This window comes from Electrophorus electricus, chromosome 13 (genome assembly GCF_013358815.1).
Source record: "Electrophorus electricus isolate fEleEle1 chromosome 13, fEleEle1.pri, whole genome shotgun sequence".
NCBI classification, from domain to species: Eukaryota; Metazoa; Chordata; class Actinopteri; order Gymnotiformes; family Gymnotidae; genus Electrophorus; species Electrophorus electricus.
In genome coordinates, this window is record NC_049547.1 from 19,093,018 (window position 1) to 19,112,013 (window position 18,996).

The 18,996-nt window shown below is 43.2% G+C and overlaps 1 protein-coding gene across 1 annotated transcript; it reads right to left on the reverse strand.

Annotated features, from left to right (window-relative positions):
- Positions 1-2,413: 2,413 nt before the first annotated feature.
- Positions 2,414-18,491, reverse strand: tbc1d12a (TBC1 domain family, member 12a). The gene is made up of 13 exons (XM_027029536.2): positions 16,649-18,491; positions 14,461-14,581; positions 10,837-10,958; positions 9,949-10,031; positions 7,985-8,102; positions 7,633-7,739; positions 7,236-7,316; positions 6,632-6,726; positions 6,293-6,364; positions 6,023-6,151; positions 5,244-5,353; positions 4,405-4,663; positions 2,414-3,968 (listed from the first exon to the last, which is right to left on the reverse strand). Exons 1-13 carry the CDS (start codon positions 18,061-18,063, stop codon positions 3,897-3,899), a joined length of 2,784 nt encoding a protein of 927 aa, XP_026885337.2. The 5' UTR covers positions 18,064-18,491; the 3' UTR covers positions 2,414-3,896.
- Positions 18,492-18,996: the final 505 nt, after the last annotated feature.

The window sequence follows — 18,996 nt, forward strand, 5'->3', positions numbered from 1 at the left end:
AGATAACTCATCGTTACAACATGGATGACCTGATTGCCCAGTGGAATAATCAACATCTCGTTAAATTATTGTGTCACTAATGTGTTGGTGCCCCGTGGTGTCTTGGTTAGTAGTCATGTGTGCCACGGTAGACGCAGCTCTGAGTTTGTAATATCACTCTCAGATGTAGATACGAGCTGTCCTAAATAGGTATAGTCATGTATGTTACTCACCCATAGACAGATTCCTTATCTGCTCCATTGCTTCCAAATCGATGCATATGAGCTGTTCAGTGGATTCAACCTCAGCTTCAGTAACATCCATGTGGTTAGCTATGTCATGAATGTGTTGCCTGTGAATACTATGAAATTTTAAATACATTCATATTACATTCTTCTTTCATTAGGAAGGTTTTGAGACTTCGTTTAAATTAATTTGTGGGAAACACAGGATTAAAACTAACATTTGGTACCAGCTGTTCTAAGTAGCCATAGACATCTCCGTTATTGACCCAGAGGTGGATTGCTGGTCAGCTATATTGCTTCCAGATCGATGTACATGAGCTGTTTAATGGCTTCATCTTCATGATCGATAGCAACCATTACATGGTTTGCTATAAAGAGGGAAAAAGAAAACATTTGGTGTCATATATAAGGGATTTTTGGGTGGTAAATATGCTTTCAGATGTTCTTTGGAGTGCAATGTGTTCTTAATAATTACTGCTTTAAGATGTGTTAGTAGGTAATTTCATTACTCACCCAGAGGCTGGACATTTGGTGTTTCCATCTTCTGCAGGTGGATGTTCATGAGCTCTCTAATGGCTTCAGCCAGAGTCTCAACATGCACAACAGTCATCACTGGGTTTCCTGATCATGTATTAATGAAGGCAGGTTAGTATTTATACTGAGTTCTGTTCATGTTTTAACATGAACCATTAGCAGAATTTTTCCAGTTCTGTTACTTTCACCATGACATAAGTTAATTTCCTTCATTTAGCAAATGTCTGGTGGGTGGAGTCTCCTCCAAGAGGAAGTTTATGACCTCGTGAAGGGCTTCAGCTTCAGTATTGCCATCCATCATCACCTTCAAAGTCTTATATTCTGCTTTGACATTAATATATATTGTCAGTTTTGTAGAGGTTTCACTTTCCTAATAGTAGTTGTTTTTTTCTCACCCAGAGGAGTGAAATTAAAATTTCCAACATTTCTCTAATTGTGACATCCTCCAGTTCAATAATAATTCAATTATATATATATATATATATATATATATATATATATATATATATATATATATATATATATATATATATATATAATGTGAATAATTATATGGTATTTGTGAACAGTGATGTCAGGTAATTTCTGCCAAGCTATTTAAGCTTTATCAAAATTTTCAGCAGTTGCTTGAGGTGTGGCCTTTTCTTCAGATATGAAACTCCACTACTCACCCAGATGTTGCTTGTTTCTCCTCTTAGTCCCATCAGTAGAACATGCATGAGCTCCAGAATGGCTTCAGTCTCAGCTTTTCCATGCATTAAGCCACACTTCAGCATGTGGCTTCCTGTTTTTAATATTTAGCAATATCACATTTCAGTGTTTCTGTCTGCTGTTATCCCCGCAACAGTGATTATGTGGTCAGAACCTTCAGAGGTGGAGGATAGCCAACACGAACCGTAGATGGAAACAGACAAGCTATAGTATCTAGTAGTGTGAGTATGAAGTTACTCACTCTGAAAGGGGTGTGCATTGGTATTAGTGGTAGCTCAGTGGTTAAGGTACTTGACTTGTAATTGGAAGTTTGCTGGTTCAATCTGTTCGGAATTTAACCTTATTCCTTGGATGAAAATCAAACATTCGTTTGTGCAAATGTATCAAGCAGATATGTTAATTGCCGTTCGCTTTAAATAGATTATATAACGTTCACAAGCCACTTTTGAACGATGGCGATGACCAAGCGAGATAAAAATCTTTTCCAACGGTAAATTCGGATTCGTAATCAAGATAAAATTATTGATATAAACAAATTAGGCAGTATACGAAGCCTATTATTCCGCTCGTGTATGTTTTCAGATATAGGTGTGCATTTATAACAACGGCTTATAATTGTGTGAACACTGATAAAGACCTCATCCACTGTCTCCGAAAGCTTCTTTTCTGGAACATTTGACAGAATATGTCAATTCACGTATCTGGGCGCGGAAATGCGCAGTCCATACAAAAACTCTGACAAGACAGATTGGGCTAAACTAAACTCAAAACAATTAGCCTCCATCACTCCGCTTAACTATGTGGAAGGAATCCCGTCCGAATAGTGTTACGTGCCAATAGCGCTCACTTGAGGCAAATCTTCAGTTTGCTAAATGTGTTTGAGTGAACCATGTTGCACTTAAAACGGAGAAGCAAAAGGAAATAACACAGGACAGCATGACAAGTTTTTTGTTGTTTTTGCTGTATTTTTTGCACATCTAGACTACAGCCAATTTACCAGAGAAAATCATTTCATAGTTTATATACATCACTGACTGTATGTAAGAAAACTGTACAATAGTGTCAGAATTAAAAAAGCAAGCTCATTGATTTCTACTTAAATAAAAAAAGGTTACATTATACAATTTCAGTATGTACTAGACAAATCACATCATTATCTGACCGTACAGAAGCGCGGTGCCTAATCTGAATCGCGAAAGTGCAAACAAAAAGATGGTGTTTGGGTCACTTGTTGGGTGTACTTGTGTCAGGTTGGTGCTTTAATACGGTGCAGTGTGACCAAAACACCAGAGGGCATTCCAGAACCTGAGGGCTATTTCTGAGAGGCAGGTCAGTGGTCTAACCACTGGGCTCAGTGTAAAGGAGCCTTCACGTGACACCCCCCCAAAACAAAAAAATACAACTGCTCAACTCACCACGTGAGTTTAGGATTATGGTTGCACCTGTCACTTATAACTGTTTGCTTATGTAACAGTAGCACCCAGTATAACAAAAGAATATCACCACATCTTAGACCGCATTTAGAATTGTAGAATGGAACACAAAATATATTCTCCCCTGAAAGGTTGGCAAAGTCAGCTTGCCAACTTATGACACTAATTTGCTAACTCTTGACTAAATACACCTACCTATTATTTCATGGCTACAAAGATTAGTTCCAAAATGAATACAGTTGGAGACAAAGCAGATAGCATATGTGGGCAGATTTGGTATGAGCTGATGAAAGGCTACAGTAGGCTCTAAAGCATGTGTGCGCTTGTGTGTTTTTGAGTACTAAATGGCTTGGCACCAGTTTATAACAGCTGGCTGCTGGTGGCAGTTCTACTTGTGCAGAACTGCACCATGAGTTTTGCAGTAGTGCAAGTAAGCCATCCCTGTTACAAACACGAATACTCTAGTCAACGCTGCTCAGTTCTGTGGAGTGTAGAATCAGGGAATTGACCAATCTCAGACACTGGCAGGAGGTATTCTTCAAGGAGGAATGCAAATCACAGGCCAACCACAAGAAGGCACTGTGACTAGAGATAAAAAAAAAAAAAATTAAAAACTTGATGAAAATGATCTCAGTTAAGGATAATCTTAATTGTGTTGCCCTACAGACGCCTTGGAGTGTGTGCACTTGTGTAGGTTTGTGTGCAGTATCGTATGTACGATTGTGCCTGTTCTCTGTATGTCAGAATAATTTGTTTGCATACAGTCACATGACCAAGGCTTAACAATGAAAGGATGAGACATGATACAGCAACATGACACAACCTGACAAGTTTCACATGTGCGTGCTCACACACATGCTTTCATGTAGGTTGCAACTTCTGGTGCAGCCAATCCAGATGCACAGATCCCCTCAGTGGTTTCACTGCCACATCCATGGCAACTGCCTCCTTAATACTGCACACAACAGTCCACAGAACATCCAGAGGGTAGCAGTTAGCTTCTCAATGCAGGACTGCCCACTTTGTCTGCTTCTTTAGGTCCATCTTTCATCAGAGCAGAGAACACCTGGGGTGGAGGAGGGGTGGAGGAGGGGTGGAGGAGGGAGGGAGCAAAGGGAGATTCACTCAAACCACCACAATGAGCCAAAATAGAAAGAGGAGAAACTCAGGCATTAGCAGTAATTAGGTTCTTTAATAGCACCAAGACCATTATTCTTGCTTCATGGTTCTGCCCCAAGCCAATGTAATTAAAACACTGGAACTTCTTAGTACACTGAAACTTGAGTAATTTGCCTCATATGAATACAGAGTGTCTTTCCTGTAGTACTTAGTAAACAAACCAACCAACAATTAAAAGCATAGCATTAACATGTGCCCTTTTCTGTAGAAAACATGCCTACTCATACACATCTTTTACACACTTTCCACAACTTTTCAGTAATTTTCAATGCCCATATCTGGCCTGCAAACGTGGAAATAGTTTTTGTGTGTGCTGCACTCACTTGGTTCCACCTGCGATTGCTGCTGATCATGTGTGTGTTGTTGATGCAGCTGAAGAGAGTGTGCGCCGGTGTGTTTTCTGGGAGGCGGGACAGGAATTGTGCACTGTGTATAAAATCCATCTGGAGGAGCACGTCCTGGTAGAGGCGCAGAATTCCCAGCCCAGTCCGGAATAGTGCCTCCTCACCATCCCGGCAAAACAGATCCCACACACGGCACGCCACATCCAGGGGCAACGACTTACTGTACAGCGTGAAGATCCTGCATATTCATGCACACCCAGCACTGTATTACTACACTTGTAAGGAGTTACATTGTCTCCCATTTATCTATTCTATTCTATTCTAACTCTAGCCACTATGTCAGCAGAGTTGTTTTAAAAACCTCTTATGCATCAAACTGATCAAACCTAATAAAAAAGACCTTTGATAAAAAAAAATAAAAAAAACCTCTTATGAGCAGCTTAAAGACCTTGCAATTTCATTGTTTTATTTGTAGACATTTGGTTCTCAAGCATTTAATGAATTTACAAAGTACACATGTAAACACACATACATGCACTTTTGTATTTTGTACTGACAAGTGTTTTATTAACCACCAACCACTAAAAGCAACACCAGGTTCCAACTCTTCCACCTTTAACATGCATAATATATTTGTATTAAAATACACAAGTAAGGATAAAAAGGAACACAAGTTCCAATAGGGAGGGGCCACCAATGATCCATTCTTTATTCCATGCTACTACTTTACACATTGTACAGTATTTAAAGGGAAGTAAGTAAAGGGAGTTGGTGCCTGAGTCTAGTCTTAAACTCTATTGAAACAAGTCTGGACTCACCAATCTATGAGGTAAAAGTCTGGAGTCAGACTGTTGGTCTGGAAGTGCTGGAATAATTTAGGTAAATTCTCTTCAAAGAAAACCTCAAATGCTGCAAAGTACTTCAGCATCTAGAGGTAAAAACACAAATGCAGTGACAAATCCTCGCTGGAAAAATGTCTACATTTTACACTTAACTGGGCTTTAGATGGATGAATTAAATGCTGACAGCACATATGTATAACAAATTGGTTGCGTGTGCGTGCGGGTGTGCATGCGCGTGTGTGAAAGTGCGAGTGTGCGTGCAAGTGCGAATGTGCGTGCGTGTGTGTGAGAGTGTGTGTGCACATGTGCATGCGTGTGCATGTGCGTGCGTGTGTGAGTCAGTGTGCATGTGTGTGTGAGTGTGTGTGTAGGCACATGTGCATGCGTGAGTGTGTGTGTGTGCATGAGTGTGAGTCAATGTGCGCATGTGTGTGCGAGTCAGTGTGTGTGTGTGTGTGTGTGAGAGAGTGTTTGTGCACGTGTGCATGCATGCGTGTGAGTGTGTGTGCACGTGTGTGTATGCCTGTGAGAGAGAGTCTGTCTGTGTGTGTGTGTGAGAGAGTGTGAGAGTGTGTGTGCATGCGTGCGTGTGTGTGCGTGAGAGTCAGTGTGTGTGTGTGAGAGTCAGTGTGTATGTGTGCGTGAGTCAGTGTGTATGTGTGCGTGAGAGTCAGTGTGTGTGAGAGTGTGTGTGTGTGCGCGAGCGTACGTGTGTGTCAGTGAGTGTGTGTGTGTGTGTGTGTGTGTGTGTGTACCAGATCATGGTCAACCCTGAAGAAGGCCATCTGGCAGGGTTTGTTGAGGAGGTTGGCAAAGGCAATAAAGGCATCTGCTTCTTCCAGGTTCAGAATAAGAACAGCTGCAATGAACGACATTCCCTGCACCTACACACGCACACACATGCACACCGGAGATCAATACCTCATCATCTCCAACTTCACATTAAAAAAAAGAAAAGCGCAGTCAGAACCACATTAGCTCTTTGTTTGTCTGTGAATCTGGCATAAGGTATGAAGGATACTCACATAGCCTACATCTGGTCTGTAACAGGTGTATGCCCCCAAAACACTGTGCAGGAGATCATGATAGGGTCCACCCTTCAGAAAGACAACTAAAGGTTATACAATAACTTTCACCATGTTCACAGTGACTTTAAGCCATGTTAAAGTTATCCACATATTCATTTTAATATTAACACAATTCCTTCCAGCCAATCAGGCTGTCACTATAAGAGGAGAACGAGGAAACATCATGACTAGTGGGAGGAGCCAATCCAGGGAAGGCTGGACAGAAGACAAGCATGTGGACACGTGATAACTGGCATATTTTCTCTTGTTCGTTATCTCTCGAACTCTGGTTCTCACCCTCTGGAATATGTAAAGTGATGGAAAGGTCCTGAAGATGTCCAGCTTGATCAGGTCTAAACTGGACTCCCTGTCTGCCAGCGACGTACCACAGTCTCGAGTGGGAGAAGACACACAATTCAAAGGCATGGAAAGAAACGAACTGAGCTCCACAGCTCCCATGCTGCACACTACTGTTTAAGACTTACTTATAGACTACATGAGAGCTGTCAGTGTGTGTGTGTGTGTGTGTTTAACGCTGACAGTGCTGAATAAAACACTTACAGTTTAACAGTTACACATATGCGAGTGCTGTTAGTTTTGAATAAAATAAATAACACTAAATAACACTACCGTGCATTGTTTTATGTCTTTGTAAAGTACTTTGAATTGCCACAAGAAAAGAACAACTAAACTTGCCTTGTCTTACTGTTTAACACCTATACATACACGAGCACTGTCAGTCAATAAAACACGTTTAAAATAAAACACTTCTATTGTGTACAAGTATACAAGTATATGTACCGTGTACAAGTATATTTCCATTGTTCCTCAAAATGTAGCAAAGCTACAAAGCTTTTTTAAATAAATCATTACACGCATGCCACTAAAAATTAATACCTACCTTCATTCTCACTAAGCGAGTTTGTTTCGTTAAAACTGCGCCACTTCTCTTTGGCTCTCGACAGGAAAATGTCATACAGTTCTGTAAATGTAGCACACGCACACACACACACACACACACACACACCCTGGTTTGTTGCTAAACCTACCTCTGCAGATCTGCAGCGGCCGTTACAGAGTGAATGTAATTAGGGCAGAGGTTAAGAGGTCGTGCTGCTGCGCTGTAGGGGCAGTGGTAGCTCAGTGGTACTCAACTAGTAATCGGAAGGTTGCCAGTTCCAGCCCCACCACCAAGTTGCCACTGTTGGGCCCCCTTAACCCTCAATTGCTCAAGTTGTATTTAGTCACAATTGTAAGTCGCTTTGGATAAAAGAGTCAGCTGAAGGCCATAACATTACCAGGGGTGATGTTCAGCTCATTGCCTATGGCCAGGCTCCACACTCTGCCACGGACACTGGGGGGCAGACCCTGCCACCAGAGCTCCCGCACACGTCGTGTGTTCCTCCTACCATAGGAAAGGCCAAAGGTCGTGCACGTAACACCAGACAACACATCCAACAGCCAAGCATTCAGTCAGATTTCAACCCAACCCAAAATGGCCCAGCAGCATGGGGCATGCACAAGCATCTCTCTGCTGTGTAATATTAGCACCCTATTTATGTATAACATCACCCTGGAATGGGAGGGGATAGAAGGATAGAGAGATGGAAGAATAGATGGATGGAGGTATAGAGGGGAGGAGTTGCTCACATGCTCTCCCAGTTGGGCAGGACCTCCGTGTTCCAGATAAGCATAGCACGGGCAATGTTCTCTTCCTGCTTGAGTCGCTCCTTCATCTGCCGTTTCTTACGCTGTGCATCCTTCAGCTCTAACAACCCAACACAGACAGAAAATGGGGAAAGGGAGAAAGAGAGAGAAAGAGAGAGCGAGAGAGAAAGAAAGAGAGGGAGAGAGGAAAATGATAATGATCTGGTTCTTATATCCCTGATAGAAGAGGGTACATAGCAGAACATGGACACACTAAACCTGTTCTCTCAGACCTGAGCCCTGACTATTAACCCTCAAATAACCCAGATACTGACATTTCAGGAAAAAACTTAGAGTCAGGGAAATCAATCTAAATTCACCACTGGAACAACGACAATGCAGCTGTCTAAGTATTTCAAAAATCAGTTTATCGGATAATTTCAACTTGGCCATGAGTGATTTAAAAGAGAAAGAGAGCAGAGATTTCTGGGCTAATAAAAGAACCATTCAATTTAAATTACCAATTAGAACCTGGCTCAAATTTTTCCAATCAATTTAAGAAACCATTGCATTTTGTGGCAGCGAAATTTGAGGTCCACTACCCAATAATGAATTCAAAAAATAGCACAAACACCCCCATGAAACCCTTCATACAGAGTTCTGCAAGAGTATCCTTTGAGTCCAGAGGTGCTCTCCAAAGAAAATGTGCAGGGCAGAATTAGGCTGACTATTATTCTGCATTGAAAAAAGAACAATCAAAGAACCATTTTGGAATCACTCAGCTTCTGCTTTTACAAAGTGAAGAGATCCTCTCGTCCAGCTAGTCCTGAAGCGCCACACACGCTCTCACACACATTTACACAGACAACCACAGAACTCAGACACCCTTTTTCTAAGATTTCAGCCCACACTAATCAACACACAAAAAGAAAACTACCGGAATCATTGGGCTGAATCAATCAAAAGCTAGAGCAAGTTCAGTGCTGTCTGTCCATCCACAAAGAACACATAGTGGCAGATTACCTGAGCACTGTGACTAATAACAAACAGAGAAGAACTCTGAGCAGGTACAGACTGAATAACCACAGCCTGGCAGTAGAGACCGGCAGACACAGACACACCTGGCTCTTCAAGCCGCAACGCCCGTGCCCACAATAGTCAAGCTGCAGAACTACATTTCCTCACCACCTATAGCCAACACACACAACTACATGAGACATTATACACCAGATTCCACAATATACCTGGCTTCATCCAGAATTGAAAACACTCATCACTTACTCTCTGATCTCACTCGGACAAAGCAGAACGGAACAGTTCATCATCTGTGTTTAACAATCTGTATGCGTTATGTATGTATGTTGTCAAAAGATGATTTGGTCATGCCAATAAAGCTCATTTAAACTGAAACTGAACCGAGAGATAGATAACCATAGTGTGATAGAAAGAAAGAACGATGCATCATCGAGTGCACATGCGTTAGTTCCTGCTAATGAATGAACACGCACAGTCACACAGACAAGCAGACACTGATACAAACACACAGACATGCAGGCACGCACGCACACGCATGCACGCAGGCATGCAACACGTGCGCTGGCGCATGCACAGGCACGCAGGCATGCAACACGTGCGCTGGCGCATGCACAGGCACGCAGGCATGCAACACGTGCGCTGGCGCATGCACAGGCACGCAGGCATGTAACACGTGCGCTGGCGCATGCACAGGCACGCAGGCATGTAACACGTGCGCTGGCGCATGCACAGGCACACAGGCATGTAACACGTGCGCTGGCGCATGCACAGGCACGCAGGCATGTAACACGTGCGCTGGCGCATGCACAGGCACGCAGGCATGTAACACGTGCGCTGGCGCATGCACAGGCACGCAGGCATGCAACACGTGCGCTGGCGCATGCACAGGCACGCAGGCATGTAACACGTGTGCTGGCACATGCACAGCTCACCCCTCCGCTTGGCCTCGGCCACCATCTCATTGTACTCCTGTCTGTGTCTCTGAGCTTCCTCTTCTGACTTGGCTGGCAGGCTCCTGAGACACACACAAAAAAAAAAAACAAGAAAATATAGCTGTTTGCTGCAATATACACATCCACTATACATATCCAAAAGAAACAGCATTGCATAAAACAATTGCATAATTGTTTTACATAGCTGGGGGGAGGTATGCTTTTCATTGTGCAACACAGCAACTTGGAAGACAAGTACTGATCCAAAATGTGTTACTAAAGTTCTCCGTTTATGGATGGTGGTAGAGGTGTCTAGTCTCATCTGTGAGGCACTGTGAGGGAAATGATCATCTCCAGAAAATGCTGTCTAGTGCAGCCTAGATGAAGGGCTCAGCCAAATACCTTTAGCGGCATCCCAGGGAGTTAGGCTGCACATATGGAATGTTGATCCTAACTGACTGACTGGTCACAGCCATGACCATGTGTAAGGGTTAACAGTGAAGGTGAAACAGCACCAATCCTCCTCAACAGGTTTGGAAAAGAAGGCTGTGATCCACTGGACGAGCCAAATAAGCCGTAATGTGACAAAACTTAACACGCACACAATCACACACACATACGCACACGTACATGGCCTACTATAAATTAAATGCCTTTTTTTTTCCCTTTTTCAGTCTTTCTTGTTTAAGTAAGTCTGCTAGGTCTTAGCAGTAATACACAGAGAATGTGTGTAAATATTTGGCTCTGTGGAGACAGTATGAATATGTGGCACCATACAGTCACATAACACTGCCATGTGGAAGCAATGCATCATGGGAGCCGTAGTTCAGATGTGAAAGAAAAAACAACCCAAAAAAAAAAAAAAAAAAAAAAAAAAAGAACACTTACGCAGGTCTGTCCTCTAGAATGAGCCCGGTGGTAGACAAAGGCTCAAACTCCAGATTCTTCCGTCTCGTTGGCTGAAGCCGGGGGTGGGGCCCAGTTGTTGGTCCCACCCTTGTCTCGTGCTCCTTGAGAGAGAGAGAGAGAGAGAGAGAGAGAGAGAGAGAGAGAAGGGGGGGAATGAAACAGAACAGCTTTTTTGCCTACAAAAGGATCCACGTATACAGGGCCAATATGCAGTGTGTGCTGTATAAGGAAACACGAGAAGACTTAGCTCAGCTGTCTGAACGTTCAGAGTGCCAGATACAATTTTCCCCCTACATCTGCACAACTGACATGTACATGTTTATTTCATTTAAGTCTAAACTTGTGACAACCATTACATGCACTCTCATTGCGAGGACATCATGAAAAGGTCTCATAGAGGATTTCTAAACACAAAGGCAAACAAGAAAAAGCCAAATGCAAATCTGGATGCACTGTCTCACTTTACTGTCTATATACATACTGCCGGTGGGTGACGGAGGATGTTGTTTCAAATTTCATCTATAGATCATCACGCTTTGACAAAAAGACAGAATTACTTCAAAATCGCTGAAGGTCTTAAATATGACCTTATTCTCAAAATAATTTCATAACTGGATCATGATCATTATAATTCAATTACACAAAACCCAGAAGGCATGTAAAGGGGAGAGGCAGGGTCAATGGGACACTCCCTCTACAGTCGGCTCTACAGAGTTCAGTGGGTGTGCTGGACACTGTCCAAAAAGAGAGTGGACTTTCCATCATTCCTGCCATGCATGTTCTCTGATGTCACCACAACACGAGTAGTCATGTCCAAGCACAGGTGGACCGGACGACACAACATATACCTGAGGGCAGGCTGGTGATTTTAAAGCTCAACACTGCAAAGTCTGACCAAGAAAACAGACACACCCACAGCAAACAAATGTCTTCATCTGTTTAAGCATATGTGCATGTATACAAAAGATATCTAGACTATTTCTGGCTCTAACACAGTTAAACCGAGCCAGAGAAGGTGATATAGGATACTTAATGGCATGAGAAAGACCAGTAAACTAAGGAGATAGGGAACACACTGAAATCATTGTCACGCCACATGCATGCACCCAGCTGAAGTGCAGACTTAATGATCTCTGCACTGTATCTGAGGCACTAAAAACGTGATGTATTGGCATGTCTCTCCAAGGTGATAGTGTGAAGACTGATGCATGGAGTTACACGAGTCACCGGTTTAATTCAATGACAAAGTGATAGAAAATGTATCTGTGTGCTTAAAATTCAAGAAATATGTATAATTCATGGATTCTGTTTAGTTAAAAATGGAATCCCTCATGTAATAAATCTATTTTTCTGTTCCTCATGGTTTATCAAACAGAACCTTTCAAGAGTATCCCCTTTAATCCCTGAAGAAAACACATATCATTTTTGTCTAATAGAAAGTTTTTCAGCCAGACCTCAATCCTGCCTTATGTAATAACTCATAGATAACACACAGAGGAGAGCATGTAGTGAGGCGTGGCATCATGTGCTGTACAACTGGAGGTCATGAGAGTGGGAGTACATGAATCATCTTCAAGACACCGGCATGAGGAAGATGAAGGGAGCACACATACACCCCATAACCCCCACCATAGCCCCCACCATAACCAAACCACAGCCTTCACCCAAGTAAATCCTCCAGCAGTGTGCAGGAGACTAAGGGCTGGACTACAGGACATCTCGTTATCTTCCTAATGAAATCAACTGAAACAGATTGGAAAATGATGTGTTTTTATTCTGCCTTCGGGGGGCTGTGCACATGAAAGAGTAGTCATTGGCTTCAGCCAAGAGTTCTAACTCTATTCTGTTTCTGTGCTCCACCTTTTATGAGAGAGGCTGTCTACATGAACTTCAGACGGCAATCATCAGATTGGCTTATGCCAGAAACAGACTACACAATATTTTCTTGTCTTTCACGATAGTCACTATGTTAGATTAGGTGATCACAATGCCGTAAATTCTTGCCTACTCGGGTGACTGGCACCACTACATGTTTGCCGGCAAACAAAACATTGTTCATGTCCTTGCTGAGTTCGTAGGTTGTCAGGGCCTATGTGTGAAGCTGCCAGTTTTATGCTTGGAAAAGAAAAAGAAAAAAAAAAAAGAACAAACAATTGTGGACCCATTCCCGGGGGTCACGAAGAGGACAGTATGGGCTGTCTGTCGTTCAAGAAAAATTTGAGGTAATGAATGTGATAAACATGTCCAGAACATTATATAAATGCAGACAGCTACCAGGCTTGGCAGATGTAAACAGAAGGTCTCATGGAGGAAAACATTTTGGGGTTTTGGCAAGTATACAATCTGATATCATTATAGTAATTTATGTTTTAATATCGGGTTGTTCCACAATCACTATAACTGAAATCGCCAACAGCAGCAGCATCCTTCTCGTTCACATCGCCGCTGTTACATATGTGTGCCAGAGAGCGCTCTCTGTCATCCTATTGGTCAAAGTCAACGCACACATCATAGGAGTCGTCAGACTAGGCTGGAAAATGCCAACGATTCTGACATGGTGGGCTTTTCACTGGATCCTTCACTGAAAGGGCTCACCAGTTAGCTGAGGAGATGAATCAGTAGAGTTGAATCAGGTGAATCAAGTGAGCAGAATTAGGAGAATCACGTAAGTTCAATCATGGGATTGGGGGGAACTGAATCAAGGGAATAGCATATACAACATGGCATGGAGAAGCTTATTCAAAACATCAACAAAGTAACTCTATTCCACCTCACTGAACAGTTATCCAGCATGTAAAGTTAAACAGAAGTGATTTGTTCCCAATTGAGATGCCAGACTTGAGATACCATGGCTGAATGTTGATTGAGTCACATGACCATTCATGAAAAAAGGCTGACTTGAAATAAGGATGAGCACAGAGCTGATCTTTATTTGTCAAGAGTTCAGTGCCGCGCATGTGTGGACTCCATCACAGGAACACACAGGACCACCTGCGGATTGCGTGGAGCGCATCCCAAACAGTACAGAGCTGCCTAAAACTGTCCCTCAGACTACACCCACTTACCAGGGGGGTGGGTCAGACAACTGATGAGACAGCTGTAGAGCCTGTGCACGCACGCACAGGCAAACACACATTTAGCACCCCCGCATATCCCACACGCCTATCTATCCTGGCTACCACAGCCAGTGACACACACTTTCCAGTGTTTTCAATCCATCTGCCTCTCTCGTTCTTCTGTGTTCCAAACGCCTATCAGCTCTGAAAGGTTTTCAGAATTACTTTCTGATGCTGTTTTTAGGCCAACTCCAGCAACGGATGTTCAGTTCGTTCAGTTTTTAAAGATCCAAAGTGTTTTGCAGTGTTCTGGCCCATTCTATGATTCTTGAGTCTTCAAAAAGGTCCCAAACTGAATGATTCTAGGAGTTTGAGACCTTTTAATGTATCTGATTGAAGGTTTTTGAGAACTGTATGGTTCAGGAGTCTACAGTAGAGATTTACCTGTTGTATGGTTTTGGCATTTTCTAATGTGCAGCACTGTTCTGGAGTCTTTGAGGGTTCTCATTTGTTTTTATGATCCTGAAGACTTTGAGAGGGTTCTAACCTGCTGTACGGTTCCGGAGTCGTTGCCATTTTTCTCTTTCAGGGTTTTTTTTCCAAACAGCTTCCATCCTGGAGCACTCTGGATGACTTTTGACTCTCTGGGCTTCCAGGAAAACAGACTTCTACAGAGACCAAGAAAAGAAAGAAAGACAGGACTAAATAAACAGAATGAGGAACAGAAAGCTCCTACTCCATCCATATAACTCTGTGCAGAAAAAGAAACACCCCAGTTGCTAATCTGCAAATCAGAGAAAAGGGAAAAAAACAAACTTAATTTCATTGTGCAAGGGATATAAAAGCCCTACAGCAGCATGCTGCAGGTACTTAAGCATCAAGCAGGCTTAAGTTAATAGTTTGCTGCTGGACTGATAAATGATTGGCAACCTCTAGGATATTAGTCCATCTGACAGCTTCGGACCTGCTTTCTGCTCATCATTAAAACCAGTCAATAGGTGCACTCAATACCGGATATCATCCTGGGAGTCCTGTTTCAATATAATAACCAGCAACTGTTGATTATCCTTTAAGTCTCTGAACTAGTGAAAAAAATAACAGGGGCTGGAGCAATACTACAAAAAGCTGAAAGCAGCAGAAGACTGTGACAGCCAACTCATAAAAGCAGACATTAAAAATCCTAAATGGTTTCAAACCAATTTAATTGATTTAAATAAATTAATACATGTATATAAATATTAGAGTACAAATATTGCTCAAGCCATGTCTGGCCATGGGCAGACTTGTCAGCAGAAGGAGTTTTAAATTATCTATGCTCTAGGTTATTAATCAATTATTAAATATGTAAGTAAATATTTGTACACAAATACGAGTGCCCTTTAATGGCTGTAATGGTGCCTATAGGCTGTTCACTGCAAAATAAAGTAATATCAGGTGCAACAGAGAAATGCTGTAGCTCTTTAGGTAAGGTTGGAAGGGTTAAATCTCTTTCTCGCTCACTCACACACACACTCACAGAACGAGAGAGAGAGAGAGAGAGAGAGAGAGCGCTTGGTCTAGTGCAGTGATCTGTGATGAGTACATCTACGCAGAATAGCAGAAAACCAGTTTAGCACAAACTTTCACAGAGTTCCGCAGGCATCTTCGCAACCCATCAAAGGCTTGCATTTTAAACTCTGCCATGAGACGTGTGCATATCGCACTGCCAGCTCGACAAATAAGGAACTGGATGGGAGTTCCTGACAAAGTGTACAGGAAGCGGTGAGGGTCAAAATTAGTTAAACTGCTTGCTCAATACAATCTAAGAGGAACATGGAAATGGCTGCCTCAGGACCTTGACAGACCAAAAAAAAAACAAAAAAAAACTGGTCTAGGCCCCGTTTCCCAAAAACATCGTAGTGTTAAGATAATCTTAAACCAGAGAGAGAACAAGAGAGAGAGAGAGAGAGAAAGAGATCCATGTAATACTAACTCTATAATTTTAAGATGATCCTTGTTTCACAATGCTGCTGAGAAAGGCAGTAATGGATCGAAACTCTAACAAACCCCCTAGCTGCTGCTTTAAATCAAAGATTCAGTGTGGGAACATGAGACTACACAGCTGCAGGGAACTTGCATTCCCAAAACACATCTGCCCTGCTCTAGCAGTGCACCTGCATGACTGTGTGACTCTCAGTACCAGAAGCAGCCAAAGGTGTGCAGGGAAGGAGGAAACAGCACGATCACAGGCACAGTGGCACTTGGGTAGTAAATGACCAGAAACCTTTTAAATGTGCCATGGACTGTGTTCAATATTCCATTCATGGTGAGTGATGTTAAAGAATAAGCCAGACACTTTGAGTGACATTAAAAGAAAAGAAAGTGTGCCTGTGTTTGTGCGTTTATGAATATCTTCAGACAGCCGTGTCAGTGACTTATCTATTAGTACTAAGGCAAAGCGTTAGGATACTTAATCTTAATAAAATCATTTACTGCACGTTTGTCATTTCCAGTCTTTGAGAGCCACATCACTAATCTGTCATACCTGAGTGAGCTTATAAAGGCTTGGTGAACTCAATAGGGCACATTACAAGCGTGGAAACACAAATAAACAGTGCAATGTGATAATGATGGATAATGATACCGTTGAAAAGCGGTCACCCCTTTTACTAAACAAAGGACAACTCTATCACAAACAGTACAACGTCAGTGATTCTGCCAATTGGAAAGATATTTTGGTGTGTATTTAGGCCTACCTAGTCAGGAACTCAGCGATACCATGCGTTTTGGTCAGCGTCTGGTCCGATGAGTCGGGATCAACACAAACGCTCTCTGGCAGCGCGTCAGGAGCGCTCTGTCGACGGCTAAGCTGGAAAGTGTTCCTGGAGCTCAGACCGTCGTCCGCGTCGCCATCATCTCCAAAGATCCCCGCGTCGTCCTCAGGACTGAGAGGCGTCGCGTCGCAGCTACGCGACACTGTGTACCCAGGGTAGGTCCTGAGAAACTGTGGTCTGACTGAAAAGCAAGCGTCGCTCAAGTCCTCTGGGCGAGGTTCGGTGCCACTACGGTGTCCCGTGTTTTCGGGGCAGGAGGATATCGACAGCTTGGTATTGAGATCTGACAGTGTATCTTGTTCAGAGTCTGGGTCGTGGATTGCCGCTTGCCGCGTTTCGTTCGCACCTGAGGCCCCTTCCTCCCTAGCGTGACTTCTGTCTCGGCTTGAGTTTTCACACGAATCGGGAGACGAGCGGATGTTTGCGGGTGGATGAATATGGACGCGGCTGTCTAAAGCAGGAAGACCCCCTGCTGATCCGTCGCATAAAGATCTGCTGTTTACGACCAGCAACCCGCAATTTCCCACCCTCACGCCTCTGTCTACAATAGCCTTCTGAAAGAAAAAATCCTCTTTGATAAATGTTTGTTTGTTCCCATGGTGTGCGGAGGGTTTGTGCATCTGTAAGTCATCCATACCGACACAGTTCATATCCCCATTAAGTATTTTCATTTCTGAAGAGGTTTGTAAGTCCGTACAAGAGAAATTAAACTGATGCTTACCGACACAAGACAACGGCGGAGTAAATTGAACACTCTTTGAATGTACACCATCCTCGATTGCAGTTTCCTCGGCCTTCTCCGCAACACTCCCCAGTAGGGAAGTCCATGTAATTCGATCCAACGGCAACATTCCGTCCCCCTGTCTCGGTCCGTCTGTGCTCGCAGCTGCGGTTGGGCTGAAGTGGGTTTCCCCGTTACCCCCTCCTCCATTAGGCGAGTCCGCACTCAGCACAGCGACAACGGATGGCTCGGAAAAGCCATTAAACATGCGGTCCTTACACTCCTCAGAAGTGACACAGTTGTCGCCAGACAGCGTGGAGCATTGTGCAACTAAATCTAGCATAATGCTGCGTTCCTTCTGCGGTGTGATCTCTGCCGGCAGCCCCACACCAACCGAGTTTACATTCTTGCTATTACTGGTAATATAAACACATCCCCGGGCAGGCTGAGTGCACCCGGTCGGGTGGAGCTGCAGGCAGGCGTCATTCAACAGGCGTGTCGATGGACCTGACGTTTTACGATCTGTTAAGCGTGTGTATGTTTTATATACCTCCTGGTTTTCATTGACATCGACAGGAAAAGAGAGAACCGACTCACCAGTTTCCTCTCTTTCCATTGCACTCACAACCCACGATCCGCAGCGCAAATAAAATCCCGTAGCGCTGCCTCGGTGGTTGTGAGGCTAAACGGCGTTACTCCGCTGTTCGCAGAACGGGATCTCATCTTACGTGTGTATCGTTTCAGCTGCAGCAATATTTTAATAACACAGTCCATCGGATGTTTGCTTCATATAGCAACAAGTCAGTTAATCGACGTAATATAAAGCCATTGTTTATTGTTACACTAGACCCAATTTTACCTCGGCCCACCGCAAGGACGAATTGAAACCATTTTGAATTTAATGACGTCGTGCCTTTCACAATGCTTTCCCAGAGAATGTCCAAAAGTGGATTTCGCAGGAGTTAAAGCGACATCCTCCGCCTAGAAGGAGTAACTACGCATGTGACAACAAATACGTCTTACCGGTATTTAATCAATATTAGGCCTACACATTCACCATGCCGTTAAGTAGAAATATTTATTGATTATAAACACCTCGTTGGTATCAAGTTGGAGATATAGCCCATATTATGCCATGCACAATTTGTGTTCGTTGTGCGTAGCTAAATGCCCTGGGCTCTCTCTTTATTAATATTTTAGTACGCATCTTCTCTCCTTTATCAGTTACAGTTCTTAAGTCCTTGAGCACGGCCACGCCACTATCGTGTCACTGCTGTGTTGAGAATGCACCGCCACCCGATAATATCTGGTCACCAGTCGCCAGAAACTGACAAGTGACGGCAGGGGTGACATTATTTCAGTAGCATGTACATACTATAGATGCACATCGATACTTTGTCAGTCTGGACACTAGGGTGCGCAGCACCATTACGCGTGAGCCATAAGCATACAGCCTTGATATTCGGTTGCCAAAATTGATTGGCCCGCTCAGATCTACATAGCAAAAGGTAAAGTTAAACGCTCCCCAAAAGTCATTGTTGCAATTGTT

Coding starts and splice junctions, on each gene's coding strand:
- tbc1d12a (XM_027029536.2), bottom strand. CDS start 18,063: ATGGAAAGAGAGGAAACTGGTGAGTCGGTTCTCTCTTTTCCTGTCGAT. Junction 7,317..7,632: donor TGAGCTGAACATCACCCCTG/GTAATGTTATGG, acceptor CTACATTTACAG/AACTGTATGACATTTTCCTG. Junction 3,969..4,404: donor GCAATCGCAGGTGGAACCAA/GTGAGTGCAGCA, acceptor CCTCCACCCCAG/GTGTTCTCTGCTCTGATGAA.